At 37.6% G+C, this 21,565-nt stretch overlaps 1 protein-coding gene and 1 pseudogene across 3 annotated transcripts; one reads left to right on the top strand and one right to left on the bottom strand.

Annotated features, from left to right (window-relative positions):
• Positions 1 to 588: 588 nt before the first annotated feature.
• LOC120117874 lies at positions 589 to 6,253 on the top strand. 3 transcript variants are annotated; one of them, XM_039138063.1, is made up of 11 exons: positions 589 to 824; positions 2,115 to 2,341; positions 2,438 to 2,574; positions 2,766 to 2,810; positions 2,901 to 2,954; positions 3,245 to 3,346; positions 3,448 to 3,651; positions 3,829 to 3,914; positions 4,583 to 5,619; positions 5,726 to 5,952; positions 6,037 to 6,253. In XM_039138063.1, the coding sequence occupies exons 2-10, from the start codon at positions 2,167 to 2,169 to the stop codon at positions 5,947 to 5,949; spliced, it is 2,064 nt and encodes a 687-aa protein (XP_038993994.1). In that variant the 5' UTR covers positions 589 to 824; positions 2,115 to 2,166; the 3' UTR covers positions 5,950 to 5,952; positions 6,037 to 6,253. The 3 variants fall into 3 exon arrangements, with proteins under 3 accessions (XP_038993994.1, XP_038993987.1, XP_038993991.1); XM_039138056.1 differs by having other exon boundaries at positions 5,726 to 6,253; XM_039138060.1 differs by lacking the exon at positions 589 to 824 and having other exon boundaries at positions 1,921 to 2,341; positions 5,726 to 6,253.
• Positions 6,254 to 7,625: 1,372 nt separating this feature from the next.
• The window catches only part of LOC120117865, a 30,640-nt pseudogene continuing 16,700 nt past the window's right edge, over positions 7,626 to 21,565 (bottom strand).

Raw genomic sequence — 21,565 nt, 5'->3', positions numbered from 1 at the left:
AGATTTTATAAGATTTTTTAATAAATTTGAGAATCTAATTATTATTTTTTAAATGTAATTCTATTTCATTGAAGAACTCCCTAACAATTATTATTATACGTGTTTCCATTATTATTCTCACTTGACGTTTGTTTGATTAGTTTATTAATCTATTCACACTTAATTAAATTTTTATCAATAACTTTATTCCAATTCTATAAAATTGATATTAACTAAACTAAATAAATTATTAAAAATCATTACTTAATAAATTAATTAAATCTTCATAAATTAATAAAAAAAATTAATTATTCGATCTACAGTTGATATTTTTAATATGAAAATTTTGATTCTATCATATGGTAAATGTCTCGTAATCTAGTTATTGGTATGAATATTTTATATAAAACATAAGATAAATGTTTTTTTGAAATAAGTTTGAAATAATTAATTTTCAGTGTGGATTTGCCTTGTTTCTAAAGTTCACGTCCCTCAACCATAGCTTTGCCACCAAAAATATTCCACGTCACCTCTTTATATTTACTTTCAATAATTCCTGTCTATATATTTTACCCTTTTTTTCCCCATAAATTCACTGTTGAAAAGGGTCCGGTTTCCACCTTTTGTATGTTTTTCTCTTACAATTTCGCTGCCTCGAAAACTCTCTTTTTCTCTCCCGCAACAATTTTCTCGGTCGATCACTTCCTTGTTTTTTTTCTCGGCGATTTTCCCTCCCGCCAAACATTCGCCAATCTCCTGCTCCTCGACTCTAAATTCTTGCGATCGCTTAAGATTTTGTCTCTCTATCGTATATCTCTTCCTCTCTCCCTCTCACTCATTCACTGGTACGTTAATCGATCACTTCATTTCTTTGTATATATTTTTGTTTCTTCCATTCAACAACGTGCATTTATCGCAGATCGCATGACTCGAAGCCCTAACCATATCTTTTCGTTTAATTCGTTTTAGTTGTTTATTAGTTTTGTGTGAAATTTAATTGTTAATTTGCGGAATCTGTTATAAAATGGAACTTGAAAGTCGGATTTTGAATTTTGCGTTGGGTGAAGAATGTAAATTGGGCAAAACTAAGTTTAATGGTTGTATTGTGGCTCAGTATAAGAAGTTTCTAGAAAATTCCTTTATTATTTTTTTTGGAGGACTCATGGTTCGGAAAGTTGTTTATTTATTTTGTTTTACATTTGGACAGTGGTGATAGAACTTTGTTCTTCTATGATCTTTTGTTCTCGTTGTTATTGAGTCATGATTTGGTTAATCTTTTCTTGTAATTAAAATTGATACATTTGCTACCTGCATATGGAGTTTAGCGTTAATTTCTATGTCGACCATTTAGTTGTTTTGCTGTAAGAAAATTGCTGTAGGATGAGTATCCAGGTCCATTGTTGACATTGTTGGCATAAGTTGCCTGCTATTTTATGAAGGCTATGGTGCTTGGTTTCGTACAATGTGGAAGTCCTTGGACCTAACTGTTATCAAGAATTTGGTGCACTCTATATGAATTTAATTTACTTCAGATATTTCTGTATTTGAGCTTTGCATTTGGCTATCATTTCAGAAATAGTAAGCACGAACATAAAGTTATTGCATTCCTGTCTAGCTTTATCCAATGGGATGCATGCATATATGTATATTGAGTATTTTAGATGGGATAATGGTTGTAGATGACACCTCTTGACTTATTATTTTGATCATTATTGAAGCAGGCAGATGTCTTTCACTATTATGTTCATCCCTCAGGATGATTGGTTGTAACTAACATGTGCACACTTTGATTCCAGTGCAGGCACATGATTGTATGATGATATTTTAGACACTTACCATTATATAGGTGGGCCGAGGGTGGTGGAAGGTAGCATCAATTTTAAACATTGTCCAGTGTTCCGAATTAGGTAAAATGACCTAGATGCAGAATGATATCTACCCTTTTAGATAATGAGTGGTATAATTGTCTGGTTATTGAACCACCCTTCTATTTAAGTAGTTGACTGGCTATTAAATAGATTTATTGGAGTAGCATTCTTTCTTGAATCATTGTCAAAATACTGTCATTCACCAACGGGTAAGTCATGCACTTTAAGCTTTGTTCACGATCTTATTTTGTCTTTCTCCCCTTTTAGTTGCAGTGGCACCTCCGATTTAGCAGTGGTTGTGCTCTATTTGCATGCATAAATGCCAGTTGCAAAAGCAGCCAATTCTGCAAATGTAATGAAATCAGTGGATCCAAATGATTCTTTGGACACCTTCATCAGACATGCCATTGGAAAAGAACCTTTCCTTCCCTTCTCAAGGGCTGGGGACAGCCCGGTTCAATGGATTCAATTGCTCCATGCCTTAGATCAAGAAGGTACTTCTAAATTATTTGATGGCTTAAATCATTCTCCTGGAAAATATTTTATAATGCTACATTATTTCTTGATTTTCTTGCCTGTATCTATTGCAGATATACCTGGCTGGCCGTTACTCACTCCTCTGAAGGTGCAGACACAAAAGTGTGATAAGTGTTTGCGAGAATTTTGTTCACCCATTAACTATAGAAGGCATATACGTGTGCACCATAGGTTGAAGAAACTGGATAAGGTTTTCAATTCCTTTGAGCCATGGTTAATCTATTAAATTGATTTTTTTTAGAGTTTCTCCCGCAATTTGTTTTTCTCCTGCTGCTTCATCATCCTAGCCTCTTGCAAAATTGAGATTTGTCTTTCCTATTTTTATTTTATTTTTATCATCTCGTAGGGTTCCTCTAAAAGATTTTGTTTTATATATTGTAGGATTCTGCTAAAAATAGGGACCTATTAGCAGCATTTTGGGACAAGGTATATCTCTCTCCCCTCTCGTCTTTTTCTTATACATTTTAGGTTTTCATCTTTTTCTTTTCTTTCATTCCTCATTTATATTATTTCCAGCTCTCTGAGGATGAGGCGAAAGAAATCTTATCATTCAAGGATGTGTTACTGGAGGTAATTGTTTAATTTTTCTCATCTGTTTCCTTGTTACATCATTTAGTAATAATTGTTTATAATTTCTCACCTTTTTAATTCCGGATACGTCATTTAGAAATTTTCAAGTGACATCCGGGTCTGGTTTACACACCATCGATATGTAACTTGTTAATATTACCTTGTGTCCAAATGGTTATTTCTCACTGGTATAAACAATTAAACATGCATATGTTTCATGGATTATTGTTTTTGTTTGTTCTTGTCTCTGCCTCCTAAACAATTGCTTCCTTGTTAACTGTACTTTCCAGGGAGTTCCGGGATCTTCAGTTATAAAATCATTGACTACACATGTAAAGATGTCCCTTTCTGCTTTGCCACAAGTTTGCTTGAGAGCAGGTTCTGCTCTTCTGGTAAGGAATGTATTTTCTTGTTCATTAAATGTTCTGTTTAGATCTGAAAGATGCTAATACTTTCTTATCCTGTGAATTTCATTTGTCTTAATTCTTTTCAGGACCTCGTGCAAGCTAGACCTTCAATATTTCCAATATCTTCACGGGAATTATTTAGTATCCTTGATGATGCAAGTGAAAGGACTTTCCTTTGTGGTGCAGCCATGCCAATGCAAAAATACATTTTTGATGGGGAAGCTGGAAAGATTGGTCTTGAAACCAAAAACTTGGTTTCTTTTACCAGCTTTTTGGTGGAACAGAAATTGGTACCTTTTTTTTGTTCTGTTCTTTCTAGGTTTTTTTACCTCAAAGTTTTCATGCTTACACATGCATAATTTTGTGCTGAAGTAGCAGAACTGTTGGATAAGAACATGAACTTGTCACATTTTTATATTCTTTCGTTTATTATTTTCTTATAAAAGTAAATTGTGTTTTACTTTCAGGTTAAAGCATGGCTTGCAGATAAAGATGCTGAAGCTTTGAGGTGCCAGAAGTTGCTGGTGGAAGAGGAAGAAGCTGCCCAGAAGAGGTGCATATCACTAATTTTCCATGTGTAACAGTTTTTTTAAAAAAGAAAAAAGAAAAAGAAAAGCTGTGATATTTGACTTGCGCAAAAAGATTGGCCAACTTAAATTCCCATCTTTCCTATTTTTCTATGAACCTTCTTCAAGTATTTATGTCTAGGAGAAAAATGATCACAAAAGCATCTTGAGTAATTTCTTCTTTTCCTTGAGTGTTTAAGGGTAAACCCCCACAATGTGGTATAGTTAATAATTTGCTTCCAAAAGATGTAACACAAAAGAAATGCTTTTTTATTTCTTGAAATGTAATGTCATAATTTGAGGAAGAAAAGAACACAGCCGGATAAAAAAATTAAAGTTGCAGAAATTGTTTTTCCATTTCAACCATCAAGATCTTTTAGGAAAAATTCACTAGAGAAGGAAAAATATTGGCACTTGGCTTGTCAATTCTAGTATTCTAAAGTTCAGTCTTACTTTGTGCCTTTTAGTTCCAAGATACAACCTCATCATGTGATACAGTTTGGCAGTGGTAACAGGTAGGTCTAACACCTAATGTTAGGTTTATTGATTATTGACCTGCATGTGGTTTCTTCGAATACAACTCTTGAACACCTTATAGAAGGAGAAATTGAAGAAACTTACAATTGTTGATTTATTTCCTGATCCTCCACTGTAGGCAAGTTGAGCTTCTTGAGAGAAAGAGACAGAAGAAGCTAAGGCAGAAGGAGCAGAAAGCAAACGAACAAAGGCACTCGGATTTGGAAGAAAGCAAGCAGAGCATGGATGACTCATCGGAGGATAACACTCCCACTGAAACATCCAGCCCTTCAGCTGTTGATTCTGATGGACAAAATCCTGCCATATCCACAGATGAAATTCTTCCATCTGTAGAGCCCACTCATTTTTCCAAGCTGGAAGAGAATGTAGATCATGAAATTCAGTTGGGGTTTAGCAATGGCTATAGGGATCCAGGAACTAGTCAGAATGTTAAAAGAAGAATGGAGCAAGTTGGCGGGCGTCGGCAAATAGTTGTTGCTCGATGGCAGAATCCACATAATTCACGAGGGGTGTTTAATGGTTTGCATGCCAGTCAGAATTCTCGTGGATTTAAATGTGGAGGCGGCATTAATAAGCATGGAACAAACAGGGAAAGGTTTGGTGCAATAGGTAACGGTAATAAAATTTGGAGCCAAAAACCTAAAGCAGTAAAGGAAGGGGAGAGCTTGAAAATTAGAGAAGAGAAACAAACAGTAAATCAAGTGAATCAAAATAAGAACCATGAGCTTTTAATTGGCTCTATATCTGTCACGATTGAAAATTATAGCAATCACGATGGACAAAATCCAGCTGAAGCCCGTGACATGAGCCTCGCTGACGCTGAGTGTCGAATCCCAAAGAACAATGTTCGGGAGAAGTCCAGCAAACTTGATCCTGTTCAGGGTGTTTCAAACCGATCAACCATTAAGTTTTGGAGGCCAGTGAGCCAACATGACAGCAAAAGTTCACAACCAGCCCAAAATGGTGTTAGTGAATTTGATGTGGAAGTGGTTGCTGAAAAGGACGGAGTGCATGCCACTTCCAATGAAAGCTGTTCAAGGTCCTCTTCGACAGATGGTGTTGATGGTGTGGGAAGCATGAATCTCTCTTCAATGCCTGTACAACCTGGGAGCTTGCAGTTCAACAGCTATACTGCCAAGGCCATTCTTGCGGAGAGTAAGTTGGGGTGTTTGATCATTTTATCTATTGAACATTATCACTACAGATCTGTTGTCACCTGATTAACTCATCTCTCTCGTAAACAATCTGATGGGCTTTGCAGGGTGGAAGGAAGCTATTGCAGGTGAACATGTGACATTGGTTCTCTCCCCAAACCTTGATTCTCCAGGGTGCTCTGATATCGTAAACGATTCATTAGAAACGTTGATTGTTAAGGCAAGGGCTTCCGAGGCTTCAACTACCGGACCTGCCCACGGCAAGTTCAGAAGGAAGCCTGAAAAGGTTGTGAAGATAAAGTATATTCCGAAACAAAGATCTGCCACCTAAGAGGTGAGATGAGAATTTTTTTTATTTTTTTGTTCTTTTATCGAGGTATGCACAGTTTAGCGAATCATCGTTATATTCTTAGAACAGAGGTTCCAGTTTTACAAGTGGTCTGTTGGAAAATGTTCTATCATTCAGTCTTCTTCCCCCCCCCCCCCCCCCTTAAGGTGGTATAGCAATTCGACTAGTCTTCACTGCATCTGCTAATTACATAATTGTCCAAATTTTTGCTGTAATAAATTGGGTTTATTGCTATTGCAAAGGTCCTTTTTTGTGGTGTCAAAAGTGGAGTTTCAATCATTTGTTTTCTTGCGTGCTTTCTCAACTTACTTCGCAATTGTTGAGTTGGGACAAAATATCTTTTTAGTCCTTAAAACTTTATAATTTTTTCAAGTTGGTCTGTAATCTTTTTTTCACATTAACTCCTGAATTTAGATTGTCATTTTAATGTAGTACTATTGTATTAGGCAATGTAGCATAATATTGCCACGTTTTTAAAAGGATTAAAAATAAAATAAAATTGTCTAGTCCGATGATTGATATAGGCAAGAAAAAAGTTCAAAAATGAAATTTCGAAAAGTTGTGAAGTTTAATGACTAAAAGTTATTTCAACTCTAATGAGTTTGCATACAATTTTTATGTAATGTTTACACTATCTCATATCTATTTTCACCCGTAAATAGGATGATATTAGCGCTCAAGTATGTATTTTTTTACCATACAATTTTTTAGTTCAATGTCTATACTTATCTAGATTTCTCTCCTCATAAATTGGATGATATTATTATTTAAATATGTGTAATAACCATATTATTTAGGTCCCGTCTCATCCAAAAATTGGAGGGTATTAACGTTATATTCAATCTCAGATCTTCCGATCTAATGTATTGAAGATATCTTACTTTCTAATGTATTGACGATAATATCAACCTAATTAAACTTAGTCGATTTCTTTAGACTTGTAAAATATAATTTTTGTGAGTTTAGATATTTTAATAAAATATTTAACACATTCAAATTTTGATGACAATGCTCAAATTCAATATAAATAAAATGAACTTATATTTTTAAACAAATTTATAAATTTGTAAAAATTGAATATATTCACATTTCATTCGTTGTCATCCAAAATCACGAACCTAAGTTTTGATGTATTTTAAAAATTGAAAATTTAAACATAATTATCATCTTTTTTTTTTATGATTTTGGGTAAATACAATGTAATATTTGTTCAAAGACTTTCAACTTTAACTTTTGATAATGACCGTTCATACTCTCTTGCATACGTGGTGATTGAATCCGAAACCTCACATCAAACCATCTATTTAAATGTTTGAAGTTCATTTATGTTCATAAGGATGTTTTAGTGTTTGCATAACAATAAAGAACGGCATTGGCTAGCTTAGTAATTGTCATTTTTCACTTGGAATAAGAAACTAGGTAAGTTTATACAGTTTAAGAAATTGAAAGATTAGCTTTTTTTAATACTAATTACCCACATAAATAAAGTAAATAAATCAAAAGACTGGTCTAATTATAAATTCCATTTCCCTACTTTACAAAAATTGGAAAATTAGTCCCTCCATTTTAATTAGTCAGAATGTGGTCTTTATATTTACAAACATTAAGAAATTAGTCCAATTAAGTTTATTAGGTTCTCGTATTCCAAAAACCTATTCATTAGGTTTAAGTCGTTTATGGCTGTTTTCACGTACCATTGTACGAATGCAACAACACTTTTCAGTTAAATAGTCATTTATACCGTTTTCAATGTTTCGAAGGCTCACTTGTAAGGTTGAGGGCAAAAAAGAATTATTAGCAAGTCTTCAGTCGACATTGGCTCCAAGTTCGACACAAATCCCCTTATCCCTCCCGCTCCATTACCATCATTTAACCTGAAATATGTTAAATCTTTCACCTAAGATTCAGAGTAACAGAACTTGAAAGCTTTGTGTGGATAAACAGGGAGCAAGACGCCAAACAGATTGAAGCACCAAAGCAACATATAATGCATAGCAGGCCTGTTCCAATGTAGGCTCCTAATGGATCCTGCATGCTTGAACATAAACTCAAACTGGTGCTGGACGAAACCTGTCTGAGAAGGCCACTCCATGTGGCCCTGCTGCCTTTATGCCTTGTTTATCACCCTCGGCAATCCCTTCAAAGATGTAAGGCACAACAAGCTAGAGCTCAACGATAGCACCGCATGTAAAGTATCTTGTTTCTTCAATCAAAAACCAAAGAATCTTTCAGGCAAATTTTCCGGGGGAATGCAACTTTTAAAAGCATGTACATGGAGATGACAGAAAAAGATGCGATACTGATCCAGCGACTGCTTCAGAACAAAAACTTGGAACCCCCCATTCAGTTCCTTTAGCATGTGCATAACTATATTGGAACCTAACTCTGTATATGATGATGTTAAAGAATATATAATTCTTGCAGCCAAGACCTTTGCCTATACTCGAGAAGATTTAATACATCAGCTCGCCGGAAGCCTGGAAACAAACTTTGATGAACATAGTTCAGCCAAGCTTTAGTGGATTTTACAAACTCTGCACATATTATGCCATGTCAAGTAACCACTTACAACATCAAGATACGTATTTTCCGGGAAGAGGTTCGCCAGAATAAATGGTCTATCAAATGTCTTACAGGAATCAATTTGTCACCTCCACCAGCCACCTCACTTCCCTGCACTTTCAACCGCATTCCTGAAATTTCCATTATGGCTCCTTATTGAACGATTTGCCAGAAGACACAAAGGACATTCTGGTCAGTAAGCCTTCGGAATTTACATAATAACACTGGCTTGGTTGGGTGAAGGGGAGCTGGGACTAAGATTTAGTGATGGGTTCATCATAGCATGATCCTTCAGAAGCTGTCGAGAAACACGACCAGCCAATACAGACTGTCCATCATAAGACTCCCCATGAACCGATCTTCCAATTCCTAAAGCATCATTTTCTGATGGCACTAGCTCAGAAAATATATTAGAACCTAGTTGCAACCCAAGAAAAATGTCAGGATTGGTTTCATTATAAGAAGAGCCACTGACATCAAGAGCATTTGGGGGCTTTGGCGTGCTTCCAAGACCCTCTTGCAAGTTAGCTGATTGTTTCAGATAACCGAAAGGAATAGCACCAGTACCACCCGTCAAAGGTGTAGTTGAGCCTGAAGTGATCTGTGGGCTAGATATGGGAGGAGACATCCTTCCATTCCGATGTGGCGATCTTGAATAAAAAAAGGGCTTCCTATGGTGAAACTCTAGACGAATGAACAGCAGGTTGCTCCGATTCCAAGGGGGAATAATTCCTTGCTTGGCCAATTCCCTGAGAAGTCAATGAGCCAGAAAAAACAATAACCATAGGTAACACGTGAAAGTTCACAAATTAAACATGCATAACAAAGTCGGGCCACAAACACAAACATGCATAACAACGTAAAAGTCTGCATCTAGAGATTATACACAAAGATGAAATATAATTCAAATGAGAAAGAAATCAGTAGGTAAACTGGTATCTGCCAAGTGTCAATGTCAAGCATTAAGTTACAACATGACTAAGACATAGAGGATATCAGGGAACCTAAATTGGGCACATCTACAGACAAGACGATGTTTGTGCAGATCATATGACAATTTTCAGCATCCCCCATGCATGGTTTCATATTAATGGTCCATATTACAACCCGATAACTTATCGTAAGACAACGATTTCAGAATAAATTACTCAAGTTAAATAATGAGGGGGCAGTTTTCTTCCTGCTAATGGCTCTGCAGGTGGTTTGTTGTTTCTGTGGAATGAGGAAGTTTTTGAGGTCAGTGGTGAACACATTATGACCAGATTTATGGCAATTTCAGGGAAGTTCAAAATGCTGAATTTAGATTGTGTTTTTATAAATGTGTATGGTCCGTCGGTAGAGGCGGATAAAGAGGAGTTTTTTAGGGATTTGATGTGTTTTGTGCAAAGCTTAAATCTGCCAGTTTGCATAGGGGGATTTTAATGCTTATTTGGATCCAGAGGAGAAATGTGGGGTTTCACAAAATTGGCATTCCATGAATTTGTTTAGATCGTTTGTTCATCATTTTAATTTGATGGATTTACCGTTAGTTGGGGGAAGGTATACTTGGTGCAGCAATCGAGAGTCTTCCACTTGGGTAAGGCTTGATAGGTTTCTTATTAGTAGTTCCTTCATTTATCACTTTCCAAAAGTGACCCAAAAAATGCTTCCCAAATCACTTTCGGACCATAATCCTGTGGTGTTAGATGATGAGTGCATCAATTGGGGACCCAAGCCTTTTCGCTTATTCAATTATTTGTTAGAGGAAGACGCTTTTGATGGGTTGGTTGAAAACTCTCTGTCAAGAGTAAAGAATAAGAATTCTCGAAGGGGGATATTTTCTTTACTTCAGGGAACCAAAAGAGTTATAAAGAAGTGGCCAAATCCGAACCAAAGGGGGATTTTGTAGGTTATGCAATAGATAAGTTAGTATTTTAATATAACACTAACTCTTAGAAAATTAGATAGATAAGGATAACTACTAAGTAGTTTACTTCTAATAGAAAACTTACTCTTAACTTTTCCAATAAAAAGATGTATTTTCACCATTCACAATATATAATAAAAAAAGAGTTCATTTTCTTCTCCACTATGTTGTTTACTCTTTATCAACATGGTATCAGCTAGGTAACCGATCCTTCACCTAAATCTAGCCGATTTTTTTTCTTTTTTACCCTAAATCTAGCTGTCGATCATGAATTCCACTTCTTCATCGAAGGTCACTTCGATGTTTCTTCAGCCTCTATCACCTGTCACCGATTGAATGGTGACAATTATATCCCTCACTCTCAAACTCCTACTCGGCCAAAGAAGGGGAGACCTTGGTGTGACTCTTGTAAGAAGGTTAGCCATCTGCGGGATTCCTGTTGGAAATTACATGGCAAGCCTACTGATGGGAAGTCTTCAAAACAGCATCAACAACGTGATACTCAAGAAAACTGTTTTGTGAATACTGATTTACAAGGAAGTTCGTTTACTAAAAAACAAATGGAAGAGTTGCAGCAGTTTTTTAGTCGGTTAAACACTCATTCCCAATCAGTACCTGCAGGTAGAATTCCTTCTGCTACTTTGGCTAATACATCCACCACTCCTACTTGGGTTGTGGATTCTGGTGCAAGTGATCATATGACGGGTGATCTTCAGCTCTTTCACACTTTTCATGTCGACTAGTCTATCTCTCATATTCGAACAGCTGATGGTTCTCTATCCGGTGTTGCCGGTCATGGGTCTATTCGAATAAATCAGGACATTTTGTTATCTCATGTTCTTTATGTTCCCAATCTCACTTGCAATCTTATCTCCATTAGCAAGTTGTCAGCCGATTTATGATGTATCACGAAATTTAACTCTGATTTTTGTGAATTTCAGGATTCTAGCTCGGGGAAAGTGATTGGCAGTGCTAGGCTTTGTGGGGATCTTTACCTACTTCCAGCAACTTTATTTTCCCACCCATCTACTTCCTACCATGTTATACAACAATTTTCTTTACTTGAACCTTCAACCGATGTTATGTTATTGCATTTTCGTTTAGGAAATCCCAGTTTCTTTTATCTTGCAAAATTGTCTCCACATTTGTTTGTCAATAAGAGTCCAAAATCCTTTTTTTGTGATATTTGTCCACTTGCTAAACAAACTAGGAGTGTTTATCTACCTTCTCCATATAAACCGTCCAAACCATTTACCATGATTCATAGTGATATTTGGGGACCATCTCGGGTCGCATCTTTACATGGGTTTCGGTGGTTTATTTCATTTATTGATGATCACACTTGTACTACCTGGACCTTTCTCATGAAAACCAAATCTGAAGCTTGTGAAATATTTAAACGGTTCCATAAGATGGTTGAAACCCAATTTCAGTGTTCAATCCAAATGTTTCATTCTGACAATGGTAGTGAGTATTTTGCCAATATTTTGGGTTCTTTCTTTCAGGAAACCGGGATTATTCATCTTACTTCGTGTGTCAATTCTCCTCAACAAAATGGGATTGTTGAGCGAAAAAACAAGCATCTTCTTGAGGTTACTCGGTCTCTACTTTTTTCCACAAATGTTCCTAACTATTTTTTGGGGAAGCCCTTTTAACTGCCACTTATTTGATTAACCGTCTCCCTAGTAAACCGTTACAATTTAAGTGTCCGAGAGATGTTTTTCTTCAGTTTTTTCCCAATTTTAAACCGATGACTTCATTGTTACCCCTTAGAATTTTAGGTTGTACTGTGTTCATTCATAACAATGTTCCTTTCAGGTCTAAATTAGATCCTCGAGCATTTCGGTGTGTTTCTGGGTTATTCATCGACTCAAAAGGGCTTTCGGTGTTATTATCCTCGTACAAAGAAATTCTTTATTACTATGGATGTTACTTTCTTTGAAAAAACACATTTTTTCCTTAAAACTGCTATTCAGGGGGAGTCATATAATGAATATAAGTTTATTGACTCGCAACAATTGTCACTTGATTTGCAGCCAGCTCTTTTTGATCAACCAGCACCGTCAAACCAGTCGAATAAGCCTACAAAATCGCTACAGCCAGACCAAACAACAATACTGAACCCAGAAAACGTATCCTTGCCAAACCAGTCCACCGAAACACATTTACCTCGACATGATCAACATATCACTTCTTCTCAAATACCTCAATCCGAGTTGCAGATTTACAAGAGACGACAAAAACCAATTTCTAAATCAATCCCTGAACCTAATCCCGAGTCTCCCACACAGCATGGACACTGTCATGAACCGGAACCGAACGAGAATCCTTTGGAGAACGAAGAAGGTAATAAGAGTTCTTCCACTGAATTAAATTCTTTAATTGATGATAATGACTTGCCGATTGCTCAAAGGAAATGAGTAAGAAAATGCAGAAATTATCCAATTGAGAGATTTGTTGCATATGAAAAGCTAATGCCTTGTTTTAAGAACTTTACAGCAAGTGTAGATAGCATTACTGTTCCAGAAATGGTGGAAGAAGCATTGAAAGATCCCAAGTGGAAAAAGACAGTAGAAGAGGAATTAAAAGAATTGGAAAACAACAATACTTGGATTATAGTTGATCTTCCGAAAGATAAAAAACCAGTCGGCTGCAAATGGGTATTCACGGTAAAATACAAAGCTGATGGTAGCATTGAAAGATATAAGGCGATATTAGTGGCGAAAGGATTCACTCAATCTTTTGGAGTTGATTATCATGAAACGTTTGCTCCGATAGCAAAACTAAACACTGTGAGAGTGTTACTATCATTAGCAGTTAATGAGAATTGGGTGCTTCATCAGTTAGACATCAAAAACACATTTCTAAACGGAAACTTGGAGGAAGTATATATGCGAATTCTACTGGGTGTGAAGAGTAATACAGGAAAAGCATGTAGATTACTAAAGTCCTTGTATGGACTTAAGCAATCTCCAAGAGCCTGGTTTGACAGATTTACAAAGGTGATTATTCAGGATGGTTACAAGCAATGTCAATCAGATCACACTTTATTTGTCAAAACATCTTCAAACAACAAAAATGCAATTTTGATTGTCTATGTGGATGATATCATTCTAACAGGTGATGATTGTATGGAGATAGAAAGATTGAAAAAGCTACTGGCGAAGGAGTTCGAAACCAAAGACTTGGAACTTTACGGTATATTTTAGGCATGGAGGTTGCAAGGTCAAAAGAATGAATACTGATCAACCAAAGGAAATATATCATTGATCTACTATCAGAAACTAGAATGAAGGGATGTAAGCCAGCTGAAACACCCATGGAAGCAAATCTGAAGCTAAGGAGAGAAGAATTGGGAAGTCATGTGAACAAATAACAGTATCAAAGGCTAGTAGGTAAACTAATTTATTTATCACTTACTAGACCTGATATTGTGTTCCCTGTTAGTATAGTGAGTCAATTTATGAATGATCCAAGAGAAGAACATTTAGAGGCTATGAATAGAATTCTAAGATACTTGAAAATGACACCAGGACATGGATTAATTTTTAGAAATAGTGATGATAGAACAGTAAGAATTTTTTCGGATTCAAGATGGGCAGGTGAATTAACGGATAGAAGATCTGCAACTGGTTATTGTTCATTTGTTTGGGGAAATCTGATTACTTGGAGAAGTAAAAAGCAGGCGGTGGTGTCTCGAAGTAGTGCAGAAGCAGAATTTAGAGCAATGGCACTTGGAATTTGCGAAGGAATTTGGCTTCAAAGAATGTTAACTGAGCTGGGGTTATGTGCCAACAAATGGTTTGAACTTCAAAGTGACAGTAAATCTGCAATAAGTATTGCAAAGAATCCAGTTCATCATGATCGAACGAAGCATTTGGAGATTGACAGCCATTTCATCTCTGAAAAGGTGAATGGTGGAACGGTGAAGCTCAATTATGTTTCAACGAAGAATCAGTTAACAGATATTCTCACCAAAGCACTTCCAAGAATTACCTTTGATGAGATTATATCCAAGTTGGGTCTTTTCAACATTTACTCCCCAACTTGAGGGGGAGTGTAGGTTATGCAATAGATAAGTTGGTATTTTAATATAACACTAACTCTTAGAAAGTTAGATAAATAAGGATAACTACTAAGTAGTTTACTTCTAATAGAAAACTTACTCCTAATTTTTCCTATAAAAAGATGTATTTTCACCATTCACAATATATAATAAAAAAGAGTTCCTTCTCTTCTCCACTATGTTGTTTACTCTTTATCAACAGATTTCTGCAGAAATTTCAAAACTATAAGACATGGTTAATAATCTGGAATTGAAGGCACAAAATGTTGGTTTAGACGTTCGAGAACAAGATGTGCTGTTACGGTCGAGGAATGAACTGTGGAAGTTGCATAGGAAGGAAGAGAGCATTTGGTTACAGAGGTCAAGGTTAAAATGGAATAAGGATGGGGATAGAAATACGAAGTTTTTTCACTTAACAGCAGTAAATAAAAACAGAATAAATTCAATTTCAGCATTGAAGGTGGCTGGTGTAGAAATTACTAACCCAGATCAGTTGAAGGCCGTTGTTTTTTATTACTTCAAGGAGAACTACAGTAAGAAAACTACAATAGAGGTGGAGGATATTAAACTCAGTTTTGCGATATTAACAGATGAGCAGAAAAATGGCCTGGAAGTCAAATTTTCAGAATAAGAAGTTCGGGAAGCAGTGTTTCAGTCGGACAGTACCAAAGCCCCGAGTCCAGATGGTTTCACAATGGGTTTTTTTAAAAAATTATGGCCTATTTTGAAGGATCCTCTCATGGAGTTTGTGGATGCTTTTCATAGAGGGAGGAATTGGGATCATGGAGTTAATCATGCATTTATTACATTGATCCTTAAGAAACTTAATCCTGAAGATATTGAGGATTATAGACTAATAAGCCTTGTTGGTAGCTTATACAAAATAATCTCCAAAGTTTTATCGAAAAGGCTTACTTCAGTTATTAAGGGCATTATAAGCCTTTCGCAGTTTGCCTTCATTCCTGGAAGGCGGCTACTTGATTGTACTTTTATGGCCAATGAATCCATTGATTATTGGAGGAAAAACGGAAGGAAAGGAACTGTTTTCAAAGTGGATTTTCATAGAGCCTATGATTCAGTGGAATGGCTGATTATAGTGAGATTGATGAAAGTTATGGGCTTTGGGGATAAATGTATTTCTTGGATTGAATATTGTATTTCTTCTGCTTCAATCTCGATCCTAGTTAATGGTTCTCCAATTGAAGAATTTCAGATGGGCAAGGGGTTGAGACAAGGTTGTAGTTTATCCCCTCTACTGTTTAATATTTTTTTTTTTATAGAAGTTGGAGGTCTCATTAAAAACTCCCTTCGTATTCGTTCACATACTAAAGGTATGTTAACGAACATTGGAAGGAAGAAAAGAGTACCTCAAATATTATTGATAAAATACCCGATACAAAAGATACCATGGAATATCCTCTCATGGTGATGTACACCATTACAACAAACACCTTAACCTCATATGACCTCATCCAAAGCCACAGTCAAATCACCTTACTTCTAATTACACCACCAGCAGTAGGAATAAAACAGAACATAATACAAATTAAAAGCAACACCTACAACCATATAGACTAAAACAACCACAATTGAAGAGACAAGATCTAATGAGACTCGTCTTCTTCAGGAGCCCAAGAGTTTGGTTTGAATGAAGGTTCTATCTCATGCACCATGACCTTGAAGAAGTTGTCAGCAACCTTCAATTCCACCATCGCATCAATTCTCGCATCAACCTTTGTGAGGACTTGAATTTTTGCCCGATCAAAGGATGATGCAGACTGACAACTTTCGTCGATAGCTAATAATAAACCCCACTTATCAGCAATGTTCTTGAAAGTATCCCAATTCCATGCGTGAAAAGGAACACCCTCGCAAACTAACCATACTCGACGACACTCCATTACCAAACTCTCTGACCAAGCTTCGACTATGGAGAACCACTCTGCGAGAATCTTTGATTTATCGTTCTTCACGCTTCTCAATGAAGCATTGTCCTCGAAAATCATTAAAATCGCATTACCAGCAGCTCTCGTTAAGGTGAAGCCAATGAGGCCCTTCGCTTGCATTTGTCTGGCGAGATGACCAATTTTGACAAAGTCTTTGCACCACCCCACTAGACAATTGCTCAACACCTGAAGTTTTTCTTCATCTATAACACCTTCAACTTTATAATGATTCTTCCTTGAAACATCTTCCATCCCGGACTTGCGAAGAACACCTGTCGAGGACTTTCTCCAAAAGGACTGTCGAGGTTTGAATTTAGCAAAATAAACACCAATTTTGCTTCCGTCGATATGAGAACCATTCATTCTTGAGATCGCTCTTCTTGCTTCATCGAAAGTTGCGAAGCGAATGAAACCAAAGCGAACTCCTTTTGAATTTCTTTTATTTGGAATAAAAGCATCAAGAACCCGACCATGAGAGCGAAATAAAAATCCAAACCTCTTCCAGTGAATGTTCTCTGGTAAGTTATCAATAAATAACGTGTAGCATCCAATCTTATCATTACTGCACCCCTTTGAGGTGGACTCCAACAGCATCCTCTCATATTTCTCCCCCGCCGCAATCCTACACTGCTTCTCTTTGGCCTTCTTCGCTACCTTCAAAGTCGGCGCCTGCTGCTCCACTCTCTGTTTATGAAGCTCCGATTCCGTAACCTTCGGCACCAAAATCTCCACTCGATTCGCCTTCTTATCCGGAATTTTCAAACTTTTTCCAGCCTCTTTATCCCCGCTATTGGACTGACGGCCAGCCTTAGCCCCGAGAGTTGCGGCTTCAACCCTCATCTCATCTCCTTCCACGCGTTTCTTGGTCACCTTCCTCCAGCACATGGACATCATAACTTGATGGACGAACTTCTTTAGGAACGGAAGATGAATTTGTTGTCTCCCTCCCAGCTGCAAGCTTCTCATCGACAGATTTCTTTAAGGTTTCTGCATCTTGCACAACTTCTCTTGCTTCCCTTAGTTTGACTGAAGACTCTTTAACGAGCTGCTCAATATCAAGCCTTGTCTTATGCAATTTGTCACGTAATTCAACGGTGTCTTTAAGTGAACCGAGGGAATTAACAAGGCGATCAAATGCCACAATAGCAGTTCGTATCTTGGAAATCCCCGCCTCCACAGACTGCAAAGCCGAAGCATGTTCTGCAGCTAGCCTTGGCTTTTGCCGAGAGGACTTGTAATGGAGAGGGGTAGCAAGACCCACTTCAAGTTTCCGGGAACTCATTTCTTTTGTGTTGCTTTATCGTTGAAGAAAAGCAAAGGAAGAAAGGGTGATGAATAGAATCAAAACTGCAGCTAAAGATCAGCGACGAACGTGGTTGACATGATTGCTTGTGGAGAGACGAAAGACGCAAGGAGATGGAGAAAGTAAAAATGTTGTTGTAGATCGCGCCGTCGTTGGAGAAAAAGAAAGAAGAAGCGTCGCCAACAGCTAAAAAGTCGAAGGGCCACGTTTAAGATACACTGAGTTGTAGGCTCTCCTTGGTGAAATGAAGCCTAGATCCTTGATGCTGGCGTCGAGTCGAAAAAATCTGGAAGTTTTGGTGTTCAAAGGCCACCGGAAGTGACGGCCAGCGCGGCGTCTGACGGCGGAGGCGGGTGGCTGATGATGGCGGCGGACAACGGGTGTAAGTCGGAGGAGAGAAAAATTTTCAAAAACGCCTGGGGAATTTGAAATTTGAAAACCCTCTACTATTTAATATTGTTGGGGAACTCTTAAATTTAATGTTGATCAAAGCTACTGAAATTGGTCTTTTCGAAGGGTTCAGTATTGGTAGGGATGATAATCTCTTTAATTTTACTTACAATTTGCAGATGATCTAATCTTATTCTGTAGAGATTCTCCAACTCAAATTCTTAATATCAAGAGAGTTTTGAGGATTTTTAGTCTTATATCAGGACTCCACCTTAATCTATCTAAGATTAAGTTATTTGGAGTTAATTTGGATGAGGATATTGTAAAAGTATGGGCTTCGTTAGCAAGTTGTGGGATGGGAGCATTTCTGATGACGTATCTGGGTTTACCGATAGGCGCCAAGAAGAATACAGAGGTTTTGTGGGAACCTGTTATACAGAAAGTTCACAACAGATTAGCAGGCTGGAAGCAGGCTCCTTATCGATAGCGGGAAGATTGGTGTTGGTGAAGTCGGTGTTGTCTTCACTACCGATTTTTTATCTATCAATTCTCAAAATTCCTTCAAAGATAAGTCAGAAACTCAACTCTTTGATGGCTAGTTTCCTATGGGGTGAAGGAATTGCAAAGAAACGAATACATTGGAAAATGGTGTCAACCATATGAAAAGGGTGTGGAAGTATGCAAATGAAAAAGACTCTTCATTGAAAAAACTATTGTGTTGCAAACAAAATGTCAGCAATTTATCTTTATCAATATGCAAGGCAATTTCTCCTCGGGATTCATGGGTTTGGAGAGGAATTCAGAACATCTATGAGAAAAAAGACGAGGTAGGGGAGTGTTTGAGGTCCCATTCGAAGATCCAAGTGGGGAATGGTAGGTCAATTGAGTTTTGGAATGATGTTTGGGTTAATGAATTTCCTTTAAAGATACAATTTACTAGGATTTTTGCTTTATCGACTAATAAAAGGGGGAAATTGTCCGATTTTGGTTGTTATGTCAATAATGGTTGGGTCTGGGATATTCAGTTGAGGAAGAATCTATGTGATTGAGAATTGGATCACTGGTGTAATTTGATGTTATTGATTGAGAATATAGCTCTGAATGAATCAGTGGATGATTTTCTTGCATGGTCGGGGAGAGGTGACGGTTTGTTCTCGGTGAAGTCATGCAAATTGACTATTGCAGGCGGTACTGGAGGTAATTTTCAGTGGACCAAGTGGGAGTGGTCTGGTTTGACTCCTCCTAGAGTTCAAACTTTTCTATGGCAGATTAGTCACCAGAAATTGGCTGTTAGAGTGGAACTGAAGAGACGAGGGATTTCTTTGCAAGATGTTATGTGTCCTTTTTGTCTAAAGTATGAGTAAACAATTCAACATCTTTTTATTTCTTGCTCTGTTGCAGGGGAGTTGTGGAATAGATTTCTTAGGTTTTGGGATATCTCCTGTGTTTTGCCACAAGATCCTTCTGCCCTACTTTCTTCTTGGTCCCATCTTAGAGAGCATTCTTATATATGGAATTTTATCCTTGGTGTTATCTTGTGGTCTTTATGGAAGGCTAGGAATTCAGTGGTTTTCGATGACTGGAAATTTGACAGCTCATCTTTGTTCTTCATTTCCGAATTTAGGCTGGCCAAATGGTTTCTAGCTAAATTTCCTCATGCTAATATCCAGACTGATTTATTTGTAGGGGATCCAACACTTGCAGACAAGGTTTCTGCTAAATCCTCGAAAAATAAGAAGGTTCAATGTTGGTCTCCACCTCTTCCAGATTTCTTTAAATTCAATGTTGATGGGGCGATTAAAGGCGATGGGTCGCGGGGTGGCATTGGAGGAGTTTTGAAAGATTTGAATTGTTCTACGCTAATCAGTTTCTCGTCTGCTGCGATACAAGGTCCTGTTACGTTTGTTGAGCTAAAGGCCATTAAACAAGGCATTGATTTATTCATTAATTCAGAATGGGTGTTAAAAGGAAGATTAATCTTAGAGAGTGATTGCAAAACAACAGTTGACTGGATTTTGATGCCAGTTTTTGCACCAACGTTTTTCTCTACATTGGTTGGGGAAATTGGGGCGTTAATCTCTTCTAGGAATGATAGATGTGATCTGCTTTACAACTTCGGGGGAGCTGAAGAGATCAATAACTTGCTTGTGAACACGGAGCTCGAATCAATCCCATGTGTTTGTCCCTACAGAGATTGTCCAAACAAATTACCGCATTGGATCAAACAATTCATGCAAATAAGTTCTTTGTCGGTCCCCAACCATGAACAACAAACGGATCAGACGATAAAGTGTTTACAACCAAGAAACGAACAATTACAATACCATATTCATTACATCTCACATGGTTTATTTCATGGAGAGAGAGAGAGAGATAGAGAGAGAGAGTGTGTCAGAGAGGGAGTGGGAGAGAAAGAGGGCCTCAGGCGGTCAGTCCTCCGGCGAGGATTGGACGGTATTTTTGGACAATTTGAGTAAGAGGGTAACTTGGAGAACAGTAAAGGAAATTTTTCAACAATAGGGGAGTGTTCTGCGCGTTTACATTCCGAGCAGTTCTTCTAAGCCAAATTATAGAAACCATACGTTTGCTTTCGTTCAGTTTGCAAAGGAAGATGGGCTAAAGAAGGCGATAGCAAATGTCAATGGGATTTGGATAGATGGAAAGAAAGTTTCGGTAGGAGTAGCTAAATACCAGAAGCAGAGGCTCAGGCAAGCTGTTAGTAGTAACGTCAGAAGAGAAGAAGATAAGTTGAAGAAGGGAATGACTCGGAGAAGAAGTGGTGGATCTGAGTTTTTCAATTGTTTGAGGGATGACAGATCATATAAAGATGCGTTAGTATCTTATGATGGGCGGAGGGAAATTTCGACGAGTAAAGAGCCAAGGGAGGGTCATCCAGGAAAGGAAGCAGGTCTGAGGAATTTGTGGGAGATGCATATTCACTCAGATGATTATGAGTGGGTGAAAAGATCATTAACAGGGATTATCAAATCCCATTTTGAATTGGAGTTGGTAGTGAAGGGGCTGGCCAGTGAAGGGATTAAGGTAAAGGGAGCTAAATGGGGTTATTCATGGAATTCTTGTATCTTAACCTTTGGCTCGAAGGAAGAGTTTGAGGAGGCGTGGTTGAACAGAAGGGAGGAACTGTTCTTTTGGTTTGATTGGCTCGACCCACTTATGAGTATGGATGGTGTCCCGATGGCTTTTTGTTCGGTGGAATTGGTTGGAGTCCCCTTGCTATGTTGGAATGTTCCTTTTCTGGAAAAGCTTGTTTCAAGGTGGGGGAAACTAGTGTGTATTCATGAGTCGACGGTCAGAAGAGAAGATCTGGCGGTGGCAGGGGCACTGTTGAGGGTGGCCAGTCCTTATGATATTCATGAATCTGTTACATTGGGCTCGTATGGGAGATCCTTTAAGGTGAAAATTAA

Source organism: Hibiscus syriacus, unplaced genomic scaffold (assembly GCF_006381635.1).
Source record: "Hibiscus syriacus cultivar Baekdansim isolate YM2019G1 unplaced genomic scaffold, ASM638163v2 tig00000916_pilon, whole genome shotgun sequence".
In the NCBI taxonomy this organism is placed as follows: domain Eukaryota; kingdom Viridiplantae; phylum Streptophyta; class Magnoliopsida; order Malvales; family Malvaceae; genus Hibiscus; species Hibiscus syriacus.
This window is presented reverse-complemented; position numbering and strand designations above follow the sequence as displayed.